The sequence below is a fragment of the Aethalodelphis obliquidens genome, unplaced genomic scaffold, assembly GCF_003676395.1.
Source record: "Aethalodelphis obliquidens isolate GAN/ISIS:26980383/991018 unplaced genomic scaffold, ASM367639v1 scaffold3, whole genome shotgun sequence".
Classification (NCBI taxonomy): domain Eukaryota; kingdom Metazoa; phylum Chordata; class Mammalia; order Artiodactyla; family Delphinidae; genus Aethalodelphis; species Aethalodelphis obliquidens.
In genome coordinates this window covers 8,385,996-8,405,634 of record NW_020837947.1, presented here as the reverse complement: position 1 = coordinate 8,405,634, position 19,639 = coordinate 8,385,996, and the positions used below count along the sequence as shown (strand labels likewise).

Genomic DNA, 19,639 nt, shown 5'->3' with positions numbered 1-19,639 from the left:
AATCCATTTTGCCAATCTCTGCTTTTTGATTGTAGCATTTAACCCATTTAATTTTGATGTAATTACTGACCAGTTAGCATTTCCATGTGCCATTCCATTGTTTTTTTTTTTTTTTTTGCGGTATGCAGGCCCCTCACTGTTGTGGCCTCTCCCGTTGCGGAGCACAGGCTCCAGACGCGCAGGCTCAGTGGCCATGGCTCACGGGCCTAGCCGCTCCGCGGCATGTGGGATCTTCCTGGACCGGGGCACGAACCCGTGTCCCCTGCATTGGCAGGCGGACTCTCAACCACTGCACCACCAGGGAAGCCCCCTATAATTCTTTTTATACGTTGTGGAATTCAATTTGCTAATATTTTCTTGCAGATTTTTGCAACTAGGTTCATGAGAGATATTGGTCTGTAGTTTTCTTATAATGTCTATGTCTGATTTTGGTATTAGAGTAATGCTGGTCTCATAGAATAGGTTAGGAAATATTCCCTCTGCTTTTATTATGTGAAAGAAATTGTAGAGAATTGGTATAATGTGTTAAATGTTTGGTAGAATTCACCAGTGAACTCATGTGGGCCTGGTGTTTTGTTTTGTAAGGTTATTAACTATTGATTCAATTTATTTAACAGATATAGGCTTATTCAGATTGCCTACGTCCTCCATTTTTTTTTTTTTTTTTGTGGTAGGTAGGCCTCTCACTGCTGTGGCCTCTCCTGTTGCGGAGCACAGGCTCCGGATGCGCAGGCTCAGCGGCCATGGCTCACGGGCCCAGCTGCTCCTCGGCATGTGGGATCTTCCCGGATCGGGGCATGAACCCGTGTCCCCTGCATCAGCAGGCAGACTCCCAACCACTGCGCCACCAGGGAAGCCCCCTCCTTCCTTTTTTAAGAGCAGTTTTGTCGGGTATAAAATTCCTGAATGGCAGCCTTTTTCTTCTGGCACTTTTGAGTACATCATTCTACTGCTTTCTGACCTCCATGGTGACTGAATAAAAATAAGCTGTTAATATTGAGGAGCCCTTGTATATGATGAGTTATTTTTGTCTTGCTGCTGTTGAGGCCCAGGGCATGCTGCCCCCAAATATGTCTCAGTGGCATATTGATTATTTTGAATTAAAGTTACTTGAGAAACAGTCAGTGAAAAAAATGATATATAAAACCCACTATGGGGCTTCCCTGGTGGCGCTGTCTCAGAATTGTCTTTGTCTCTGTCTCTTGGCAGTTGGACTATGATGTGTGCAATTGTGGATCTCTTTGAGTTTATTATACATGGAGTTTACTGAGCTTCTTGGATGTAAATATTAACATTTTTTTTCCATCAAATTGAGGATGTTTTCAGCCATGGTTTCTTCAAGTGTTCTTTCTGCCCCTTTCTCTCTTTCCTCTCCTTCTGGGATTCCCACTATGTGTCTGTCAGTGTTCTTATAGTGTCCCACATGTCTCTGAGGCTCTATTCAGTTTTCTTCATTCATTTTTCTTTCTATTCCTCAGAATGGATAATATCAATTGATTTAACTTCAATTTCATGGCTTCTTTCTTCTAACAGTTCACATCTGAGGCCCTCTGGTTAATTTTTCATTTCAGTTATTGTACTTTTCAACATGAGAATTTCTATTTGGTTCCTTTTTATGATTTCTACCTCTTGATATTCACTCTTGGGTGAGAATCATTCTCATACTTTAAGTCTTTAGACATGGTTTCCTTTAGTTCTTTGAACATATTTATAATTGCTGATTAATGTCTTTGTTAAATAGGTTCAAAATTTGGACTTTCTCAGGGACAGTTTCTATTGACTGCTTTGTTTTTTCTTCTGCATGGGCAATACTTTCTTATTCTTTGCATGTCGTGTATTTTTTGTTGAAATTTGAACATTTTATTTTACTTATTTATTTTTGGCTGCGTTGGGTTTTTGTTGCTGCGCATGGGCTTCTCCCTAGTTGCGGCGAGCGGGGGCTACTCTTCGTTGCGGTGCGTGGGCTTCCCACTGCAGTGGCTTCTCTTGTTGCAGAGCATGGGCTCTAGGCGCATGGGCTTCAGTGGTTGTGGCACGCAGGCTCAGTAGTTGTGGCTCGTGGGCTTAGTTGTTCCACAGCATGTGGGATCTTCCCGGACCAGGGCTCGAACCCGTGTCCCCTGCATTGGCAGGCGGATTCTTAACCACTGCGCTACCAGAGAGGCCCTGAACATTTTAAAGAATTAAAATGTGGTAACTCTGGACATCAGATTCTTGCTCTACCCCTTCAACCTGGGTTTTTTGTTGGTGTTTGTCTGTTTAATGGCCTTCCTGAACAAATTCTGTAAAGTCTGTATTCTTTGTGTTGCCACTGAGGTCTGCTCAGTTAGCTTAGTGTTCAGCTAATGATTAGAGAGATTTCTTAAGTGCCCTGAACCAGTAAGTCTTACACCCTTTGCTGAGGGGCTCTGTGTGTGTCAAGACACACCCTCAGTATTTCAGCAGTTTACAACTCTGACTTAGCTTTTAACTCCTGCTTGTGTAGATCCTCAAGGTCAGCCAGGGATGAGAGATAAGGGCCTTCCCAGGTCTCTCCTGGGCATGCAAACAGCCCTACAAAGCACCCTACACATATAGATTCCCAGGAATATGTTGAAGCTTTTCAAAACCTCCTGTGGACATCACATTCCTCAGATTTCCTTTTCAAGTTTTTTGGCCAGCCTCCTGTTTGCTCCAACTGGCATTTCCACCTCAGGCAGCTGTGATGTTAGACAATTACTGCTGATTATTTATTTATTTTTAAACAAATGCCCTGGTGTTGGGACTTTCCTCACCGAGCAAGCTCTGAGTCAGGTCAAATAAAGATAAGCCCTGTAAAAAGACTTATCCAGGGAGCTAGCCCCCAGACAGGTCAAATACTGACAGTTTTCTAGGGATATGGCTTTTCCGGAGAGCTCTAGGGCATGTTTTGCTCCCTCCAGTGGCTGATAGGCTGCTTGTTTTCTCAGTTACCGTGGTTTTGAGTCTGTTGGTTTTCAAGGCTATTGTGGAGCTGGGAAGAATGAGATGGGAATAGGGCAAGTTAAAATGCCACAAAGCTTACTCTTCTGTGATTCAGCTACTGTTCTTGAATAAATACTCTTAATTGTTGCAAGCCTTTGGTTAATTTCCAGAGTTCTGAAAATGTTATTTTTTTGACAATTTTTGCCTGTGTTCTCATTGCTTTTATGGAGGAGCTGAGTTTCAGAGGTCCTTACTCCACCATTCCAGAAGTGCTTCTTCCATAAACATTAATTTCTGTACTGTGCTGTAATGTAATCATGTATTCAAGAGCTGATGAGGAATATTCAATTTTGGCCCCAGACTGCTGTGCCTTTTGAGCTATCTATTGTTTCCTGCCTTTCTTCTACCTTTTTTTTCTTATAAATGTTAGCCCACGGTCTTCCCATAGCAGTCCCTCTCTCCTTGTCAATATGCTACTTCTAATACGCTGTGGGGTTAATAAACAGCCCAATTGGGAAGCAATGTTAGAATAGCTTTAGATGGTCCATGGCAAAATGTGTGGACTCGGACACTGTGACTGCTCAGAAGTCACTTTGACTTTCTCTCTCTTATGCTCTAAAAATGAGGTTTCTAGATATCTGAATTTAGAAGAAGTGAGTTGGTGATGTCCAAATCATAGGAGATAATAGTCCCACAATACTCCTTGCTGAGTCAGATTATATCTATAGTAGGATACCTAATTTTGGGTAACATGTTTTAAGATGACTTTGACCAAATAGGAATTTCAAGGTAACAGTAACCAGGATGGAGAGTGAGTAGTTCTAAAACTATGCCATACAAGGAATAATTGGGAACAGTGGTGGTACTTCATTGGGAGAAAGAAAAACTTGGAAAAAAGAAAAAACTATTGGAGTACAGGACAGTGCTGGTATGGTAATAAAATTATTCTGTCTCCCTCCACCATAATCATGCCAATTGATTACAGGTTATAAACGAAAAAGAATAGGTTATAATGGGACAGATTTTGACTCAGTATAGAAGAGATTTCTCATAATGAGAACTGTCAAACAATGTAATTGACTAAGTATTTACCATAGCTTGAGCCTGGGGAGACAAAACTAAATAAGATAGAATCACTATTCTAGGGCAGCTCATAAAGGGAAAGCCCCGTCCTTAGTGATTAAACAAAGACTAAGTGACCACCTGTTAAGGATGCTGTATTGGATAGAAGACTGGAGTATATACAGCTAACGTCCATTCTAACACCACCATTTTAAGGGTCTGAGGTACAGGGTGGAGTCTGCTGCAGTCCCTGCAGAGCTGGCAGATGACTTTAGGGCAAGATAAAATATTCAGTGTGAGTCTAGAGCAGCAGTCCCCGACTTTTTTGGCACCAGGGACTGGTTTCGTGGAAGACAATTTTTCCAGGGATAGGGGAGGTGTAAGATGGTTCAGGCGGTAATGCGAGTGACGGGAGCAGCAGATGAAGCTTTGCTTGCTGGCCCGCTGCCCACCTCCCGCTGTGCGGCCGCTTCCTGACAGCCTGAGGACCGGTAGTGATCCGCGGTCCAGGAGTTGGGGACCCCTGGTCTAGAGTCTCCAAGGAGTACAATATATTTCTGAACTCTTTGTCTACCAAGGTCTCTTTAGGGTCATTAAATTATGTATGACGTTGGAGGCAAGTCAACTTTACTCTAGGGATTTACTGACACCTAGTGGTAAAAATAGACATCAATATAATCCAAAATGTTAGAAGACCATACACACAAGTTCATTATAAATATAAAGATGTATAACAACAAAATGTATAATTTACAAAAGTTATAAATGCACATTGTGATAAAAATGTATTAATGTTTCAAATTCTATTTTCAAAAAGAATTTTAAATTCTTTAAATGTTATATTTTTATACTGAAATTTCAAACTTCGATACCTTGATTGATTTTATTTATAAGCAAACCTATAACACCACTACTGTATCTTTTAACTCATATATTTCATTTATGCTATTTTCATGGTTTATGAAAAACAGAAAAATATCACCTAAGCTATCAATTTATTAAATTTTAATCTGTAAGTTGAAAGCACTAAAACAGAAAGGTTAATATGCTCTAATTCAAAGGGAGAATTAGAGACATCAATCCAATACCATTAATAGTAGTTTTTCATGATAGTGACACCTGATCTGTAACATTTTTGTTTGGGTCTCTGTGAACAAACTTGGAGAAGCTTGGAGAAGGTTGGTTCTGGTTAGACCTAGGAGCTATGGCTAAAAAACAATAGGTGTTAATTGGGCTATGGGGAAATCAAACCCATATTTGGGCCTCTTCAGAATGCCTTTATGCTAAATAAACTGAGATAAATGGCTATGGCTACTGAGCTACAGAATACATAATAAAACTGTGAGTCACCTACAAACAAAAGAGAAAAGCAGAATGGAACAGATTTTGCATAGTAAATAAAACATATGAAAACTAAAATTATAGATAAATATTTAGCTGATGTGGTTAATATGTTTTAACAACATGACAAGAAAATGAAAGTTTTTTAGGTTCGAAGAAATGAGTACCATTAACATTCGGATGGTTATGGTACCATAACATTTTGATATGATATGCAAAATGCCACTTCTCCCACACCCATTATGAGTTTTAAAGGAACTATCATGTCCAAATACTTTTTCCTTCTGCAAAACCTCCACTCTCCTACATGTTTTCAAAATAAACCACAGTCTGATAAAACAGTTCTTTTTCCCAACTACAGAGGCAAACCCCTTATGCGTGGTGAAGAACTCAGGACCAGGCAGTCTGGCTCTGGTGTCTGCTTTCAGTCACCACCATGTGATGCTCTGAGTGACTTCTCAGCCCACGCCAATATTCCTCAGCTCAACAGAAGTCAGAATGGCTTAAACACCATGACACCTACACTAGAGAAAATCACTCCTACCTTTCAGATCTATTTCAGTGATATGGGAATTTTTGTCAGGGATGACGATCTCTATAAAGTTATTACATGTTATCCGTTTTATTACTATTTAGCTTCTGTTAGCTTAGTGTTGGTTGAAAATAGAAAGGAACGGAACTCGTAAGAAGAGTATTAGCAAATGTGAGCATAGCCAATTTAAAGTTTCCATTCAGTATTTTTTCCTACAGATAATATATAACCGGCTTCACGGGACAGTGCCCTAACTCCTCAACTATTTTTTTTCTCTCTAGGATGGAACAGGATGGCAGTTAAGCTTAACCAACTTCAGTGTGGGGTCTACAGATGTAGGTATATTTAATAAACTGAATTAACTTATGGAATTATAGAGCTCAGAACTGGATGTTTAGCAAAACATCTGCAAAGTGTTTAACGGACTGGCTTACTGTAAAGGCAGGTTAGAATTGTAGAAGATAATCAACCTCAAATCCATCTAGAAAGCATTCTTAAAATTGTGGGTATTGAACAACCCATAATAAAAGTGATCCACAACAATCCCAATTAAAAAAAATTTCCTGGTCTTACTACCAAAATTAGTATTTTGTAAATTTTAGGAGGATCGTAATGACTTTTTAACAAGATGGAACTAACCCAGCAATGAATGACAGAAGTGATTCCAATTTTTAAAATGCTGTTAATGCAATAATTTACTTGAAGTTATTCTTTGCACCTCACAAAGGTTCAAGGTTGTTCAGAAGAAAGTATAGTAGATTAGAAGGAAGGAGATTGGGGCTCCAGCTTTCATCCCATTACTTACTAGGCTTGTCACTTAGGGCAAATCACTTAAAACCCCTGAGCTGTGGTTTCCTCATTTTACCCCTGCTTCACTCAGCTCCACTACTAGGCAGCCTCCTCAAGGTGCTCCACACCCAGAAGGCACTCAGTGAATGTTTGCTGGCTGAACAAACCAAAGATTGATTGAAAATGAAAATAAAAATATTGTCACATACACCGCAGAAGTTGCTCTGAGGTTAAAATGATGTGGGGTTATAATATGTGGGGAATTAGCTTGAGAATCATGAAAAATGCTATAGAGACATACAGTGCAGTTCATTTTACAAATGGAGAAAGATGTTCTTATATATTTTTAATACCTAATTTAAAAAGAAACTAAGGTTGGGACTTCTCTGGCAGTCCAGTGGTTAAGACTTCGCCTTCCAATGCAAGGGGTGCAGGTTTGATCCCTGGTCAGGGAGCTAAGACGATACATGCTTTGTGGCCAAAAAACCAAAACACATAAAACAGAAGCAATATTGTAACAAATTCAATAAAGACCTTAAAAATGGTCCACATCAAAAAAAATCTTTAAAAGAAAAAAGAAACTAAAGTAAGTGTGTTAATAACTGCAAGCTATTTCAAATAACTTATATATTTATAAATATTTATATATATTTTTAATATTATATATTTATAAATATTCTGAGAAAAACAGACTATATCTACCTAAAGCTTCAGAAGACTTCAGTGATTAAAGATTCATAATTTCAGAAATAAAATATCTGTGATTTTCAATAGTGCAGGTAAATTCACCAGAGAAGTTCAGATTAAAAAGTCAAATGGTAATTCCCTATAACACAGTCATACTAGGTAATATCTTACCATATTTTAAAAAGAGATTTATATGTACTAATGTTGAAAGGTCTAAGATATACTGTTAGGTGAAAAATGCAAATAACACATCCCATATACTTCCAGGTGTTCAAATCTATATCTATAAAAATATCTTGAAAAAGGCCTGGAAGGTACACACCTGATCGATGACAGTGGTCGTCTCTGAGGAGGGACTTTTAGCTTTATTGGCATTGCCTGAAATTTTTTAATAGCAGGAATGTGAAAAACTAGATGAGAGCATATTACTAATTCATAGAATCCCTTGAGCATTACTTGAAGATTGAAGATTGAAGGGGTAACTATCTGTTTAATTTTATACAAATATGGGTATACTTCTTGGTCTTTGCAAGGAGAGAGCACTATAGCTTTCAGTTACCCAACATTTAGGGATTCTTGGTTAGAGTAAGTTAAACAGTTTTTCTGCAGAGAAGAAAAGCTCAATGGCTGACAGCACTGATATCTAACATTAAATAGCATACTTACTAAAAAAAGAACGAAACCACAAAACTAAGGAAAAATATATTAGCTATATATAGTGGTAATGGGAAGAGTAAGTAAAAATATATTAGTTACACAGTGGTGATGGAAGGGCTAAGGAAAAATACATTCATTAGTTATATATACTGGTAATGGGAAGCTTGTAATTAGACATAATTCTCATTAAAGTTATAATATAGCTTCTAAATAGTCTACTATTAAATAAAGTTTCATTTTAAAAATTAGTTTTATTATTTCAACGTATTTGATTTGCTCAGTCCATCGGACAAGAAGACATGTTGACTAAACACAACCTAGCACACAACCTGAGGGGACTCGCGCATCGTTACCTGATTGCTCGCAAAGCTGACTGGCTGCTGCTGGGTTCCACGGCTCCGAAGCTCCCCTCTATTGCAACAGTTCTTCACTCCTGAAGGATTTCCTCATTTGTTTGCTCATCCTCTTCTTCCATAAGCTTCCTGTCTTGGGATGACACTCTCTCCATATACATTGCATCATATGGTGTTCTTTGCAGGGAGTCTGTGTCTGGAAGTGGCCTCTGTGCCTGTGATGCACCGTGATCCTGGAACTCGTAGCCCACCGGTGGGTCTCTCATTCCTCCAGGACCACTGAGCCCATCCTCAGGTTTCAGAGACGAGTGCCTGTCCTCCTTACGCTCATACAGACTCAGTCGTTTCCCAACCACCTCACGGATCAACACTGAGAAATTATAGGTGCAGAAATCACTGTGATTTTTCGTATTTTGGTAGTTATAATGCTGACTTACAGATGAGTACAAAATATTCACCAGCCCTCGTCCCTTCCCTGTATCGTGACCTTTTATATAAAGTCAACATACTTACCTTCTGTGCCACTTAATGCGCTAAATATGCATTATAGTCAATGCCCGTTTTAACAGAATATAACTTATAAAATAATGACAGAAGATATTAATTCTGATCAAATTATACAAGAACCAAAATTAATATTGAGGGTAAAACTATGTACCTTTGTTAATATAACTGGTATACTGAAAATTTAAGAACCAAAAGTTTAAAATATCTTTCTTCTATATATTCTTTCTACTGAAAAATTTCAGAGATGACTTTCAAATAATAAAATAAAAGAACTTACTGTCAACCACTGTTCTTCCAACCATGCTGCGCTCCATGGCTTTGTCAACTTCATTCATTAGCCATGGAAGGAATCCCATCTCAATATCTGTAATTTAAAAAGTTAACTTCATTAAGTGATCTTTAGGAATCATTATAGATTGGAAGAATTTGTGTTTTCCCCTAATGTTACAGATACATCAATATTGTTTTCTTATTATAAAATGTCAAATAGACTCATACAGCATCACTTTTGTTGTTACCACATTCTCTATATATCTTCTGGTCTATTTCTGTTCAATTGCAGTAGAAACAGTATTTTTAGAACTATGAGGCCTTCCTTGGGGTCAAAGGTGTTAGAACTGACTTTATAGGTGCAATGTGAGATGAATCAAGGAGGCGGGGGGTGGGGGTGGAAGCAGGGGGTGTGGAACTGGGAGCAGAACTCCAAGCCAAATGCAATGCAAAGCCAGGACTGAGCAATGCTGGCACCTCCACCTGAAGCCCAGCTGAAGCCTGGGGACGACAGAAGCTGATCAAGATTCAGAGGTAAGGGTCAGAGGGCATCTAAGAAGGCCATGTAGAAATGGGTTGGAAACGAGGTGTTTCCATTAGTGATCAATTTGTTCAAACTGAAATGGAAATCTACTCTATGGTATAAGCCTTTAAAAAATATGGTCCCTGGGCTTCCCTGGTGGCGCAGTGGTTGAGAGTCTGCCTGCCGATGCAGGGGACGTGGGTTCGTGCCCCGGTCTGGGAGGATCCCACATGCCACAAAGCGGCTGGGCCCGTGAGCCATGGCCGCTGAGCCTGCGCGTCCCGAGCTTGTGCTCCGCAACGGGAGAGACCACAACAGTGAGAGGCCCGCGTACGGCCAAAAAAAAAAAAAAAAAAAAAAAAGGTCCCTTACAATATACATTTTAATGTTTTAAAATGGCTTTTTGGGGGGATGTTTCTGGAGGTGCAGTGGTTAAGACTCTGCACTTAAACTGCAGGGGGCACAGGTTCGACCCCTGGTTGGGGAACTATGATCCCACATGCCGTGCGGCATGGCCAAAAAAAAAAAAAAGCTTTTTTTGGGGGCAGGCACCTAATTGTTATTTTTCAATGGGTGACAAGAGAGAGTGTGATAGAATATATATTCACTACTATAAATAGTCTTAATCTGAAGCATGAATCTCCTTTGCAAGCTTTTAAATGATCTATAACTGACTTTTCCAGCAACGCATGAACGCAGAAAAGGTTGCTGGCCTCTGTGACTAACAGCAAGAGGCCCAGCTGGACCCCGGGAAGCTGGCAGCATGGCAAGGGCACTGGACCTGGAGTCAGAGTCCCAGTCAGTGCAGACCTAAGCACCCGCCGAGTGTCCAAGAGCAATTCAAGTTCTCTGAGCTTCAGTTTCTGCTTCTGAAAAATGGGACTTAATCTGCCATGCTCCCTCCCTCACAGCCCTTTCGGATGGGCCAAATGGTATCATGTGTGAAAAACACGACAAAAATTGCAAAGTACAATAGAAACGTAAACTAATAATATTTGTCTGTAACCTGACCCTTATGTATTGAATTCAGTGTGTCATCGGTGAAAACTGACATGGCTAGTATCTGCCCTCAGACAGTATTAGCCATTTGAAATAGGACCTGTGTACAAAGCAGCATGGATGTAAGTGCTTTTGAACCCGAGGAAGGAGGGCGGCAGTGAGAAAGTGCCAACTCTTCCCCTCCGTTTGGCCACACCAAGCTGAGGAGAGTGGCTCTGAGGGGATGCTGGGAGATGGCTAACAGGTACGGGTTCTATCAAGGCAGAGACCAGGTTGGTTTGGTTGTTGTTGAAGCCTCCAACACTTAATACAATGCCTGGGATAGTATAAACACCTCATTACATAACCTCACTAGCTGTCCCCAAAGAGATTTTGATTGGAATAGGAAGTCTACTGAGAAAAACTTAGCGACAACTACTTACACGTATAGATTACATATACAACTGACCCTTGAAGGACATGGCGGTTGGGGCTGCTGACCGCAGGCACAGCCAAACATCCGCATATGACTTCGCAGGCAGACCTCTGTATCTGCAGGTCTGCATCTGCGGCTTCAACCAACCACGGGCTGTACTATGCTGCAGTACGTATTGGGTGAAAAAGTCCGCGTTTAGGTTTTATTTACATTATGACGTTTAGCTCCTAAATGATCCTCGTGTCACACAGGAGGAGACTGAAGGTCATAGAGCTTAGTTAATGATAAAACTGGGATTCAAGCTCAAGTTTTTGACATCAAGTCCGTATTTCTTTCTACTATCCAATATTGTTTCTCAATGAAAGTAAACATCCTAAAATCAAGATCTTTATAATGCACCTCTTACTAGTAACAGTTCTTTCTTAAAACAACTGTAATTGATTTTAAAATTTGTTTCAGAAAGATTCCAATTCAAAATAAAAATGGGCACGCGATAAATCTGAACCATGAAGAGGATGCTTATTGTTAGACAGTTAATCTAACAAAGACCTCCACAGACCTCTTTCAACAGGATCATAAAAGTAGCCTGCATCCCTGAGGCTGCTGAAAACAGAAGGGAGAAGGTCGGTCAGGTAACGCTGTGCAAACGCTCGGGCGGCGATTTTCTGTGCAGTCTCCTTATGCTTGTGAACCACCTGCCACTGCTGCTGCTTACGACGTTCCTGCCCAGAGACAAACGCCACCACAGGTGGTTATTCAGCTATTACGTCTTCCCCAAATGCTGACTCTAGTGAGCGGGAAGAATTTGGACTTATATTTGTATCCAAAAATGAACAGCGAGGTGTCTATTACCAGTTCAGGTTTTTCATCAAGATTTTAATGAATTTCAACAGCTAGGTAGGTACTGAATTCAGAGGAGATGAAACTTAAGGTAAAATTTGTTTCCTGATCCATTTTCAAGTAAAATAATTTCAAGACATACATGTTTGACTGTATGGCTGATATCAAAGAATAATAACAGTTATATGTATTTTTAATTAGTATTTTAAAGTATTGCTGATATGAAAATTACAGTTGCTTAGATATCTTTGATTAAAAACTTGGGCCAATAAGTTATCTCATTTGTAATGATTCTTTGAGTTCATAAAGTTCAGAAAATTATAAAACCTCTTTTTGTTGTTGTTGCTTCTTGTAGCTCATATGAAACCTCTGAAGCTAATGAACTATTCTCTACTCCTATGTACAAGTGGGAACATTAATATATTTTCTAATTAAATCTATTTTCAAAGTTTAAGCAAATATAAATCTAGATGATTTGTAGACTTCATTTTTTAAAATATATTTCCTAACAGTAAATAAACAAATTTAACTTTTTTTTTGATAGGGTCTTCACCAATTATTTCAACAAAGCTAATTCTGTCAGTGTTCATTTTATAATTGTGAACAAATAATCCTGCATTTGCACAATCTTTACCATCAGCCCTATGCTCTTTACACAATTAATTATTCACTTTGGAGGAGAACTGAAAGTCCATTTGACTAGGTTTTGGGTAAAATGTCCCGACAACTAAGCTATTCTGCGTGGTAAGCTAAACTCTTTGAGCCCTTTCAGGTGTCTGGGAACTCCTTCATCATTTATCCAGCCAGTGTTTTAATACAGGGTGACAGTTATTGCCAAACCCAGACAGACTCTTATCTAAAGATTACTGAGCCTCGTGCTTCCTAACTAGAGGTTTCTGGCATATTTTAAAAATTGGATTCTAAAACTTTTCTTATTAAAGGTTCTAAAAACCTATAATCTAGAGAAATATTCTATAAAGACCCCAAGTATAAATATTTTATAAAGACACAAGTAGTAGACTCTACAGATGTGGAGCAAGGCTCACCACAGAGAATAAGATGCAGAATTCTAGGCAGATCTTCTGCTTCTTACCGCCCACCTACCCAAAGATACTCCACTTTTTCCTGCCACCTTCTCTGCCACTGACTTGGGGCAAATTCACGTTATTTCTTTCTCTAGCACTCTTGATATTTAAGAGTGCCTTTCACTGGAACATATGTAATTTAAATTGTTACATTTAGGAACTTTGGGAACTCTGTGTAGGTACATTTATGTAAAGTGGAATTTAAAAACGTAATTCAGTCCAGGAAAGATCTGTGATCTACAGGAGAGACCTGAGCAACAATTACTACAGGTCTTTTCTATATGTTTGCAAAGATCTTGAGCTCTGTTCATACTACATGTGATTTTGAACATAGTCTATTAAATAACCAAAATCTAAGAGAGAAACTAAAATTCTATACTTTTTCCTCTCGGTGTCGTCTCTCCCGCTCTTCAAGTCGCTGAACTTCCGCAAGCTCGACGTTGCGTAACTCCTCATGTACGTGCTGACGGGCCTGCAGGTTCGCCAACTCTTCTTCTTCCATTACTTCCAGAAGAGACTGCTCGATGGTCTTTCCCACCAAAACTTCTAACATTGGTTTAACTTCAAGATCAAAGTCAAAGAGCTTAAACACACAAAACAAAGCAAGTTTAAAATTGTAATCATGAACCAAAGGCTCAGTGAAAAAATATCCGGAAGAGTAGCAATAACAGAATACTATTTATTGAGTGTCTTCTGTGTGCCAGACACTGTGCTGGTGTTTTATTTATGGTTTCTGATCCTCAAAATAGCCTGAAGGGCACACAGGCTGTTTACAAGCAAAAAATGATTGAGTCTAAGTTATAAAAAAGACCTATGCAATCATCAGAATGAACCTCGATACTCAACAATTTTCAGATAAAACTCTGAAACCCAAGGGAAATGTCCGTCTTTCTTATTCTCTGCCTTTTCTGCTCAGTTTTTACTGGTCATTTTGATAACGGTTTGAAGAACAAAGGAACAAGAATAACGGATATTTTGGTGATTCATCTCTAGGATTTCGAGGCAAATATACCCTTCTATGTAGGTTATGAAAACTTAATTTCCCAATCTCAACGACCGTACTTTCAAATTCCTTCAAATCTTAAATCTCACTGAAGTCATTATGTACATAAGGACTGCCTTCTCTTCTTCAATTTCATAAACTGGCCTATTTATGCATTCCACACTGATATGAAAATGTAATTATTTCAGGATTATTTTCTTAACATAGATCATCTTCATAAAATTTATGTAATCTACAAGGAACTAACAGTGGAACTTTTTATACCAGAGATATTACTTTTATTTGGTACAAATCTACCTTAATATTCATATATTAAGCAAGTATGCAAACGCACAAAAATTAAATATGTAAATATTCTACAAACATTTCTAAAAATTTTTATTTCTGAACAGCAAAGAGGGAAAATGAGATCATGGTATTTAAAAACATGCAGACCTACTAGAGAATGGACTTGAGGATACGGGGAGGGGGAAGGGTAAGCTGGGACAAAGCGAGAGAGTGGCATGGACATATATACACTACCAAACGTAAAATAGATAGCTAGTGGGAAGCAGCCGCATAGCACAGGGAGATCAGCTCGGGGCTTTGTGACCACCTAGAGGGGTAGGATAGGGAGGGTGGGAGGGAGGGAGATGCAAGAAGGGGTAGGATTGGGAGGGAGATGCAAGAAGACATATGGGGACATATGTATATGTATAACTAATTCACTTTGTTATAAAGCAGAAATTGACACACCACTGTAAAGCAATTATACTCTAATAAAGATGTTAAAAAATAATTTAAAAAATAACATTTCTGGGTAGCTCAGTATAAAACTATTATTGATAAATTTGGAAAGAAATGCAGTAAGTAGAATCTTCTTGACTGTGAAGTGGTTTGTATTCATGTTAAGCTTTTAAGTAAACCTAACTTTAACTATTTATAAAGAAGATAGAGGGAAGTCCAATAATGTACTATACCTCTCCTTCTAGAATTTGGGTGGCCACATCTTTGCCAGTTTTGGCAGGAATAAAGAGCGGTGTTGGTGGTTTGTCCAAAAATGCATCTGTTTGGCATTCCATATCAACTTCTATTATGCGGTCAGCAATTTCTTCAAGGTATAATTCTAAGAGAACACCATATACATTGAGTTTGAAATTCTGGTCTATTCCAAGTATTTGAAACTACAGTCCCTTCAAAATAGAATTGAATGGATCAGAAAACAAGTCTTGGAATAAAAGTACTCAAATGTGGGGTTCAATTCACATAGTGTGCTAAGCGTTTTTATAATATTTGGAAGACTATAGAGTTACTCAGGCTAGAACATTAATTAAATGTTGAGAAAGCACTGTGCTTTGTATTTGAAAACAGAACTAAAGAAGAGCATGAAACCATAGATGTACGTAAGACACAAAGTATAACACAGGATGCAAAGTTAACGATCCATTTATTTAACGAGTCCTAAGATAGTCAACTTATAAAGATTTTAAAATTCCTGGATATTTAAAAAAACTATGCACCATGTCACTGTGTTACCTGATGTTCCCTCTAGTCTACATATTATAAACAGACATATGAAACCAAATTTCACCTTAGGAATAATTTATATGAGGCAAGGGCAGTATGGTATCACGCAAAGAACATGAGAATCGGAGTCAGATGTTGAACACAGAACCCAGCCAAATTACATCCTCTTTGGGCCTCAGTTTCTTTATGTGTAAAAGGGCTCATAATTATCAGTCACATGGAGTCTTTGTAATAATAAAGGAGATACATAGGAAAAGGACCTGGTGTAGTCTCTGAGATATAAGAAATACTCAACAAAAAGTACCTGCTATTCCATCACTTAATATTCTGATGGTATAAATAAACACTAAAATTTAGCTCTCTCAGAATTACAACTATGTTGGCTAATCACAGACATATACTCATTCTACACTTGGCCTCAACGTAGGGAAAAAACACGGAATGGTCCTCTTCCTTTCATCCTTATTATCCAGAAATATCTCAGATGAATCTACTCACCATCTTGGCAGGGTGCAAGGTGAATGCTGAGTAGTTACACTGGTCCAAGGAGAACACCAAGTACTGTTTGACTATCAAGATTCTATCAACAACACAGCTAGACCCTATAGATCTAGGTAAGCCTCCACAGCTGACAACAGTCAAACAAGAGGAAAAGCCTGGCACTAGCCTAGGAAAGCCCGAATGGCCCTGGGGAGTAAGCAAAGCGAATGGAGAACAAAAGGAGAGACAAGAAGAGGCCATGGTGAGAGAAGTGGGGGACTCAGATCTAAATGGGTTTACTCCCCTCAAAAGACAAAAACACCAAAATAAAACTAGATTGCTGTCCTCTCCTGTTGGTCCAACACTGATTCATGTTGGGCTATAAAAAGTAAGAAATAATGCCAGTTTGAGAATAGAATATGTGAAAAGGGCTAAGAGAGAACTTAATTTGGTCATTAAATTCTTTTTTCAAAAACCCCATCTCATACTTGCAGCCATACCCAATATAATAATAATATATAGTCTATGAGTTTGTTTAATGAAGGGACTTCTCCTACCATGTGACTGGGGAAGTACTGGACAGCATAACAGACACATAAATAATATAAAGGCCAAATAAAATGAACTGACTTAGAAAACCAAGCACACCCAGGAGCCACCATGCCAATGGCGGGCCCACATACCTGTCTGTACATCTACATGCTTTCTGCCTTCCACGGGTTCGGGCGTTCGTGGTCTGAGCTCTTCTTGGGCTCGTTTTTTGGCAAGAGCCCTCCTCTTAGCCTGCTGCTGTCTCTGAATCTCTGCAGGATCGGGCTGCTCAGGCTGAGTGACAGAAAAGGCTTCTAAAATTTAGAAAATATTTCTCAAAGCATATAGGACTGCTGTTCCAAAAGTGATTCCTGGATGGTATAAAAGCCTCTGTCAGAGAATGCCTCTTGATTATCATCAGTGACTTGATGATTAAAAATTTATTTGAACTTTGTCTGGTAATTACAAAGGTATCTGACAAAACATATAAAGTAACTTCAATTTATGACTGTTAATTAAAATGGGTGCAGAATCCCATCTAATAAATTGTTTTTCCTCATTCAAGGATTTTTACCATGAACTCCTCTGGGGCCTAGTAAACCGATACAACCATTCAGTCACAGTAAATTTTAATGTGTAGTTAAGAAATTGAAAAGCGCTCGAATTTTTTAAAAATCTGATTTCATGGACAGAATTTCCTTAAAAACTATATTAGCTCACAAAGAAAATATCCTCAGTCCAAACGAAGTCTGTCCAAGTGCACAAAATAGTAGCTAAGGGATTAAAAGTATAATTATTCACAGTAGTCCTGCAATATGTGGCAGTCCTTGATTTCATATTCATATCTAATTCTGTAGTCCTTCTCTATAGCTAACTTATCTTATCTCAAGGTAAATATGAAAAGAAAAGGAGAAATATAAAAGTACTTTACATGAAAATTTTTAATATTTAAAATTAGACTTCTAAAAACATTTTAATTGAAATTGTAGTTTTTTAAAAAAGAAAAAAGAAAATTACCTATAATCCCATCTTCCTAATACAATGGCTACTGCTATTGAAATGCATACAGTGTTTGTGAAGTTGTGGTGATACCATACATTTTATACTGTTTTCCTAACTTAACACTACCTATCGTAAATTTTCCCCATATTCACATTATATAGTGGAAAGAAGAGCATTGGCTCTGAAGCTCAAATTCCAACTCCTTAATTTATTAATTACTAGGATTAGTAAAGCTTGGACTAATAACCCACATTTTCAGATATTCAGTTTTCTCATCTGTACAATGGGAATAACATCTGTTAAGTTTTAGATTATAAGGAACAAATCAGATGATAATATAACAAGTCTAACACAATACCTGTCATAGAATAGCTCTTCCCTTACATAGTTATCATTTCCTTTTATTATAAAATAACCACCAAAAAGAAAGAAATATCTTTACCAAAAAGAAAGAAATATCACCTACAGTTTTATTTTTCTAATACAATTACTAATATCATTTTGGGATTCTTCAATGGAGGACTTTTCCTTTGTATAATGTGTATATTCTACATTATAAATATCATGCTTGATTTATTTCTATTTTTTAATGTAATAGAATTATAAATGTCAGCCTTGAAAGATTTAGGGTAACAGAAATACAACAAGTTCATTTTAGAAATGCATTGCCTAACTTAACTGTTTCAGATCTAGTTATAATCTCTTTTTAAAAAAGTTTTATTTTGAAATAATTCACAGAAATTTGCAAAAATTGTACATAGCGTCCTGTGTATGCTTCACCCAGCTTCTTTCAATGGTGACATCTTATACAATTATAACAAAATATCAAAATCAGGAAATTAACATATAAGATATTAACAGATCTTACTCGGTTTTCACAATTTTTACAGGCATTGATTTGTGTCTGTGTATATTATTCTATATGATTTTATATATAGATTTGTGTAACCACTACCACAATAAAGATAGAGACCTATCTCATTGCCCCAAAGGAGCCTCTTTTATATTTCTCCAAGTCCCACCTTCAATTCTGTTCTCCATCTCTAGATTTTGTCTTTTTAAGAATGTTATATACAAGGAATCATTCAGAATGTAACCTTTTGAGATTGCCTTTTTTTCACTAAGCATAATGTCCTTGAGGTCCACCCAGGTTATTACCTGTATCAATAGTTCATTCCTTTTTTTAAAAAAAATTTATGTATTTAATTTATTTATTTTTGGCTGGGTTAGGTCTTCGCCGCTGCACTCTGGCTTTCTCTAGTTGCTGCGAGCAGGGGCTACTCTTTGTTGCGGTGCACAGGCTTCTCATTGCAGTGGCTTCTCTTGCTGCAGAGCACGGGCTCTAGGCGCATGGGCTTCGGTAGTTGCAGCACATGGGCTCAGCAGTTGTGGCTCACGGGCTCTAGAGCGCAGGCTCAGTAGTTGTGGCGCACGGGCTTAGTTACTCCGTGGCATGTGGGATCTTCCCAGACCAGGGCTTGAACCTGTGTCCCCTTGCACTGGCAGGCGGATTCTTAACCACTGCACCACCAGGGAAGCCCTCATGGCTTTTTGTTAGCAGTGCTTGATTGCATGAATGTACCAGGTTTGTTTAACCATTTACCTACTGAAAGACACTTGGTTTTTTCAGTTTTTTGGCTATTATGAATAAAGCTGCTACAAATGTTCATTTGTGAACAGGTTAATATGTGAACATATGTTCCCATTTCTCTGGGATAAATGTCTAAGAGTTAAATTGTGGACTTGAATGGTAAGTGCTTGTTAGTTTTTATAAGCAGCCACTTAACGATTTTCTAGGGTCAATGTACCATTTTACATTTCAAACTGCAATCTACCAGAGTTCCAGTTGCTCTACATCCTCACAAGCACTTTATCTTACTATTATTTTAAAATTTTAGCTTTTCTAACAGGTGTGTAGTTACATCATTGTGGTTTTAATTTGTATTTCTCTAATTTGTATTTCCCTAATCTTGGTTTCAAGACTTTTTTTGTTTTTTGCTTTTGGAAGTTTGATTTTGATGTGTCTTGGTGAAAATTTGTAGGTTTATGCCTTTTGTCAAACTCGTGGAATTTTCAGGCACTATTTCTTTGAGTATTTTTTCAAATCCCACACT

At 38.2% G+C, this 19,639-nt stretch overlaps 1 protein-coding gene across 5 annotated transcripts in view; it reads right to left on the bottom strand.

Annotated features, from left to right (window-relative positions):
* The window catches only part of RSPH3 (radial spoke head 3), a 96,341-nt gene that overhangs the window by 68,702 nt on the left and 8,000 nt on the right, over nucleotides 1-19,639 (bottom strand). For 3 of the 5 annotated variants that reach the window (XR_003427810.1, XR_003427808.1, XR_003427809.1), the window contains exons 3-8: nucleotides 16,676-16,817; nucleotides 14,966-15,111; nucleotides 13,383-13,586; nucleotides 11,638-11,800; nucleotides 9,149-9,235; nucleotides 8,365-8,734 (exon numbers count right to left, since the gene is read on the bottom strand). Coding sequence is in view for 2 of the 5 variants with exons in the window: in XM_027082182.1 (XP_026937983.1) it covers nucleotides 8,439-8,734; nucleotides 9,149-9,235; nucleotides 11,638-11,800; nucleotides 13,383-13,586; nucleotides 14,966-15,111; nucleotides 16,676-16,817 (1,038 nt within the window). In the remaining 3 variants the exon portion in view is untranslated. Of the gene's footprint in view, nucleotides 1-8,239; nucleotides 8,735-9,148; nucleotides 9,236-11,637; nucleotides 11,801-13,382; nucleotides 13,587-14,965; nucleotides 15,112-16,675; nucleotides 16,818-19,639 lie in introns of those variants that run through there. The other 2 variants (XM_027082182.1, XM_027082203.1) reach the window with 2 other exon arrangements.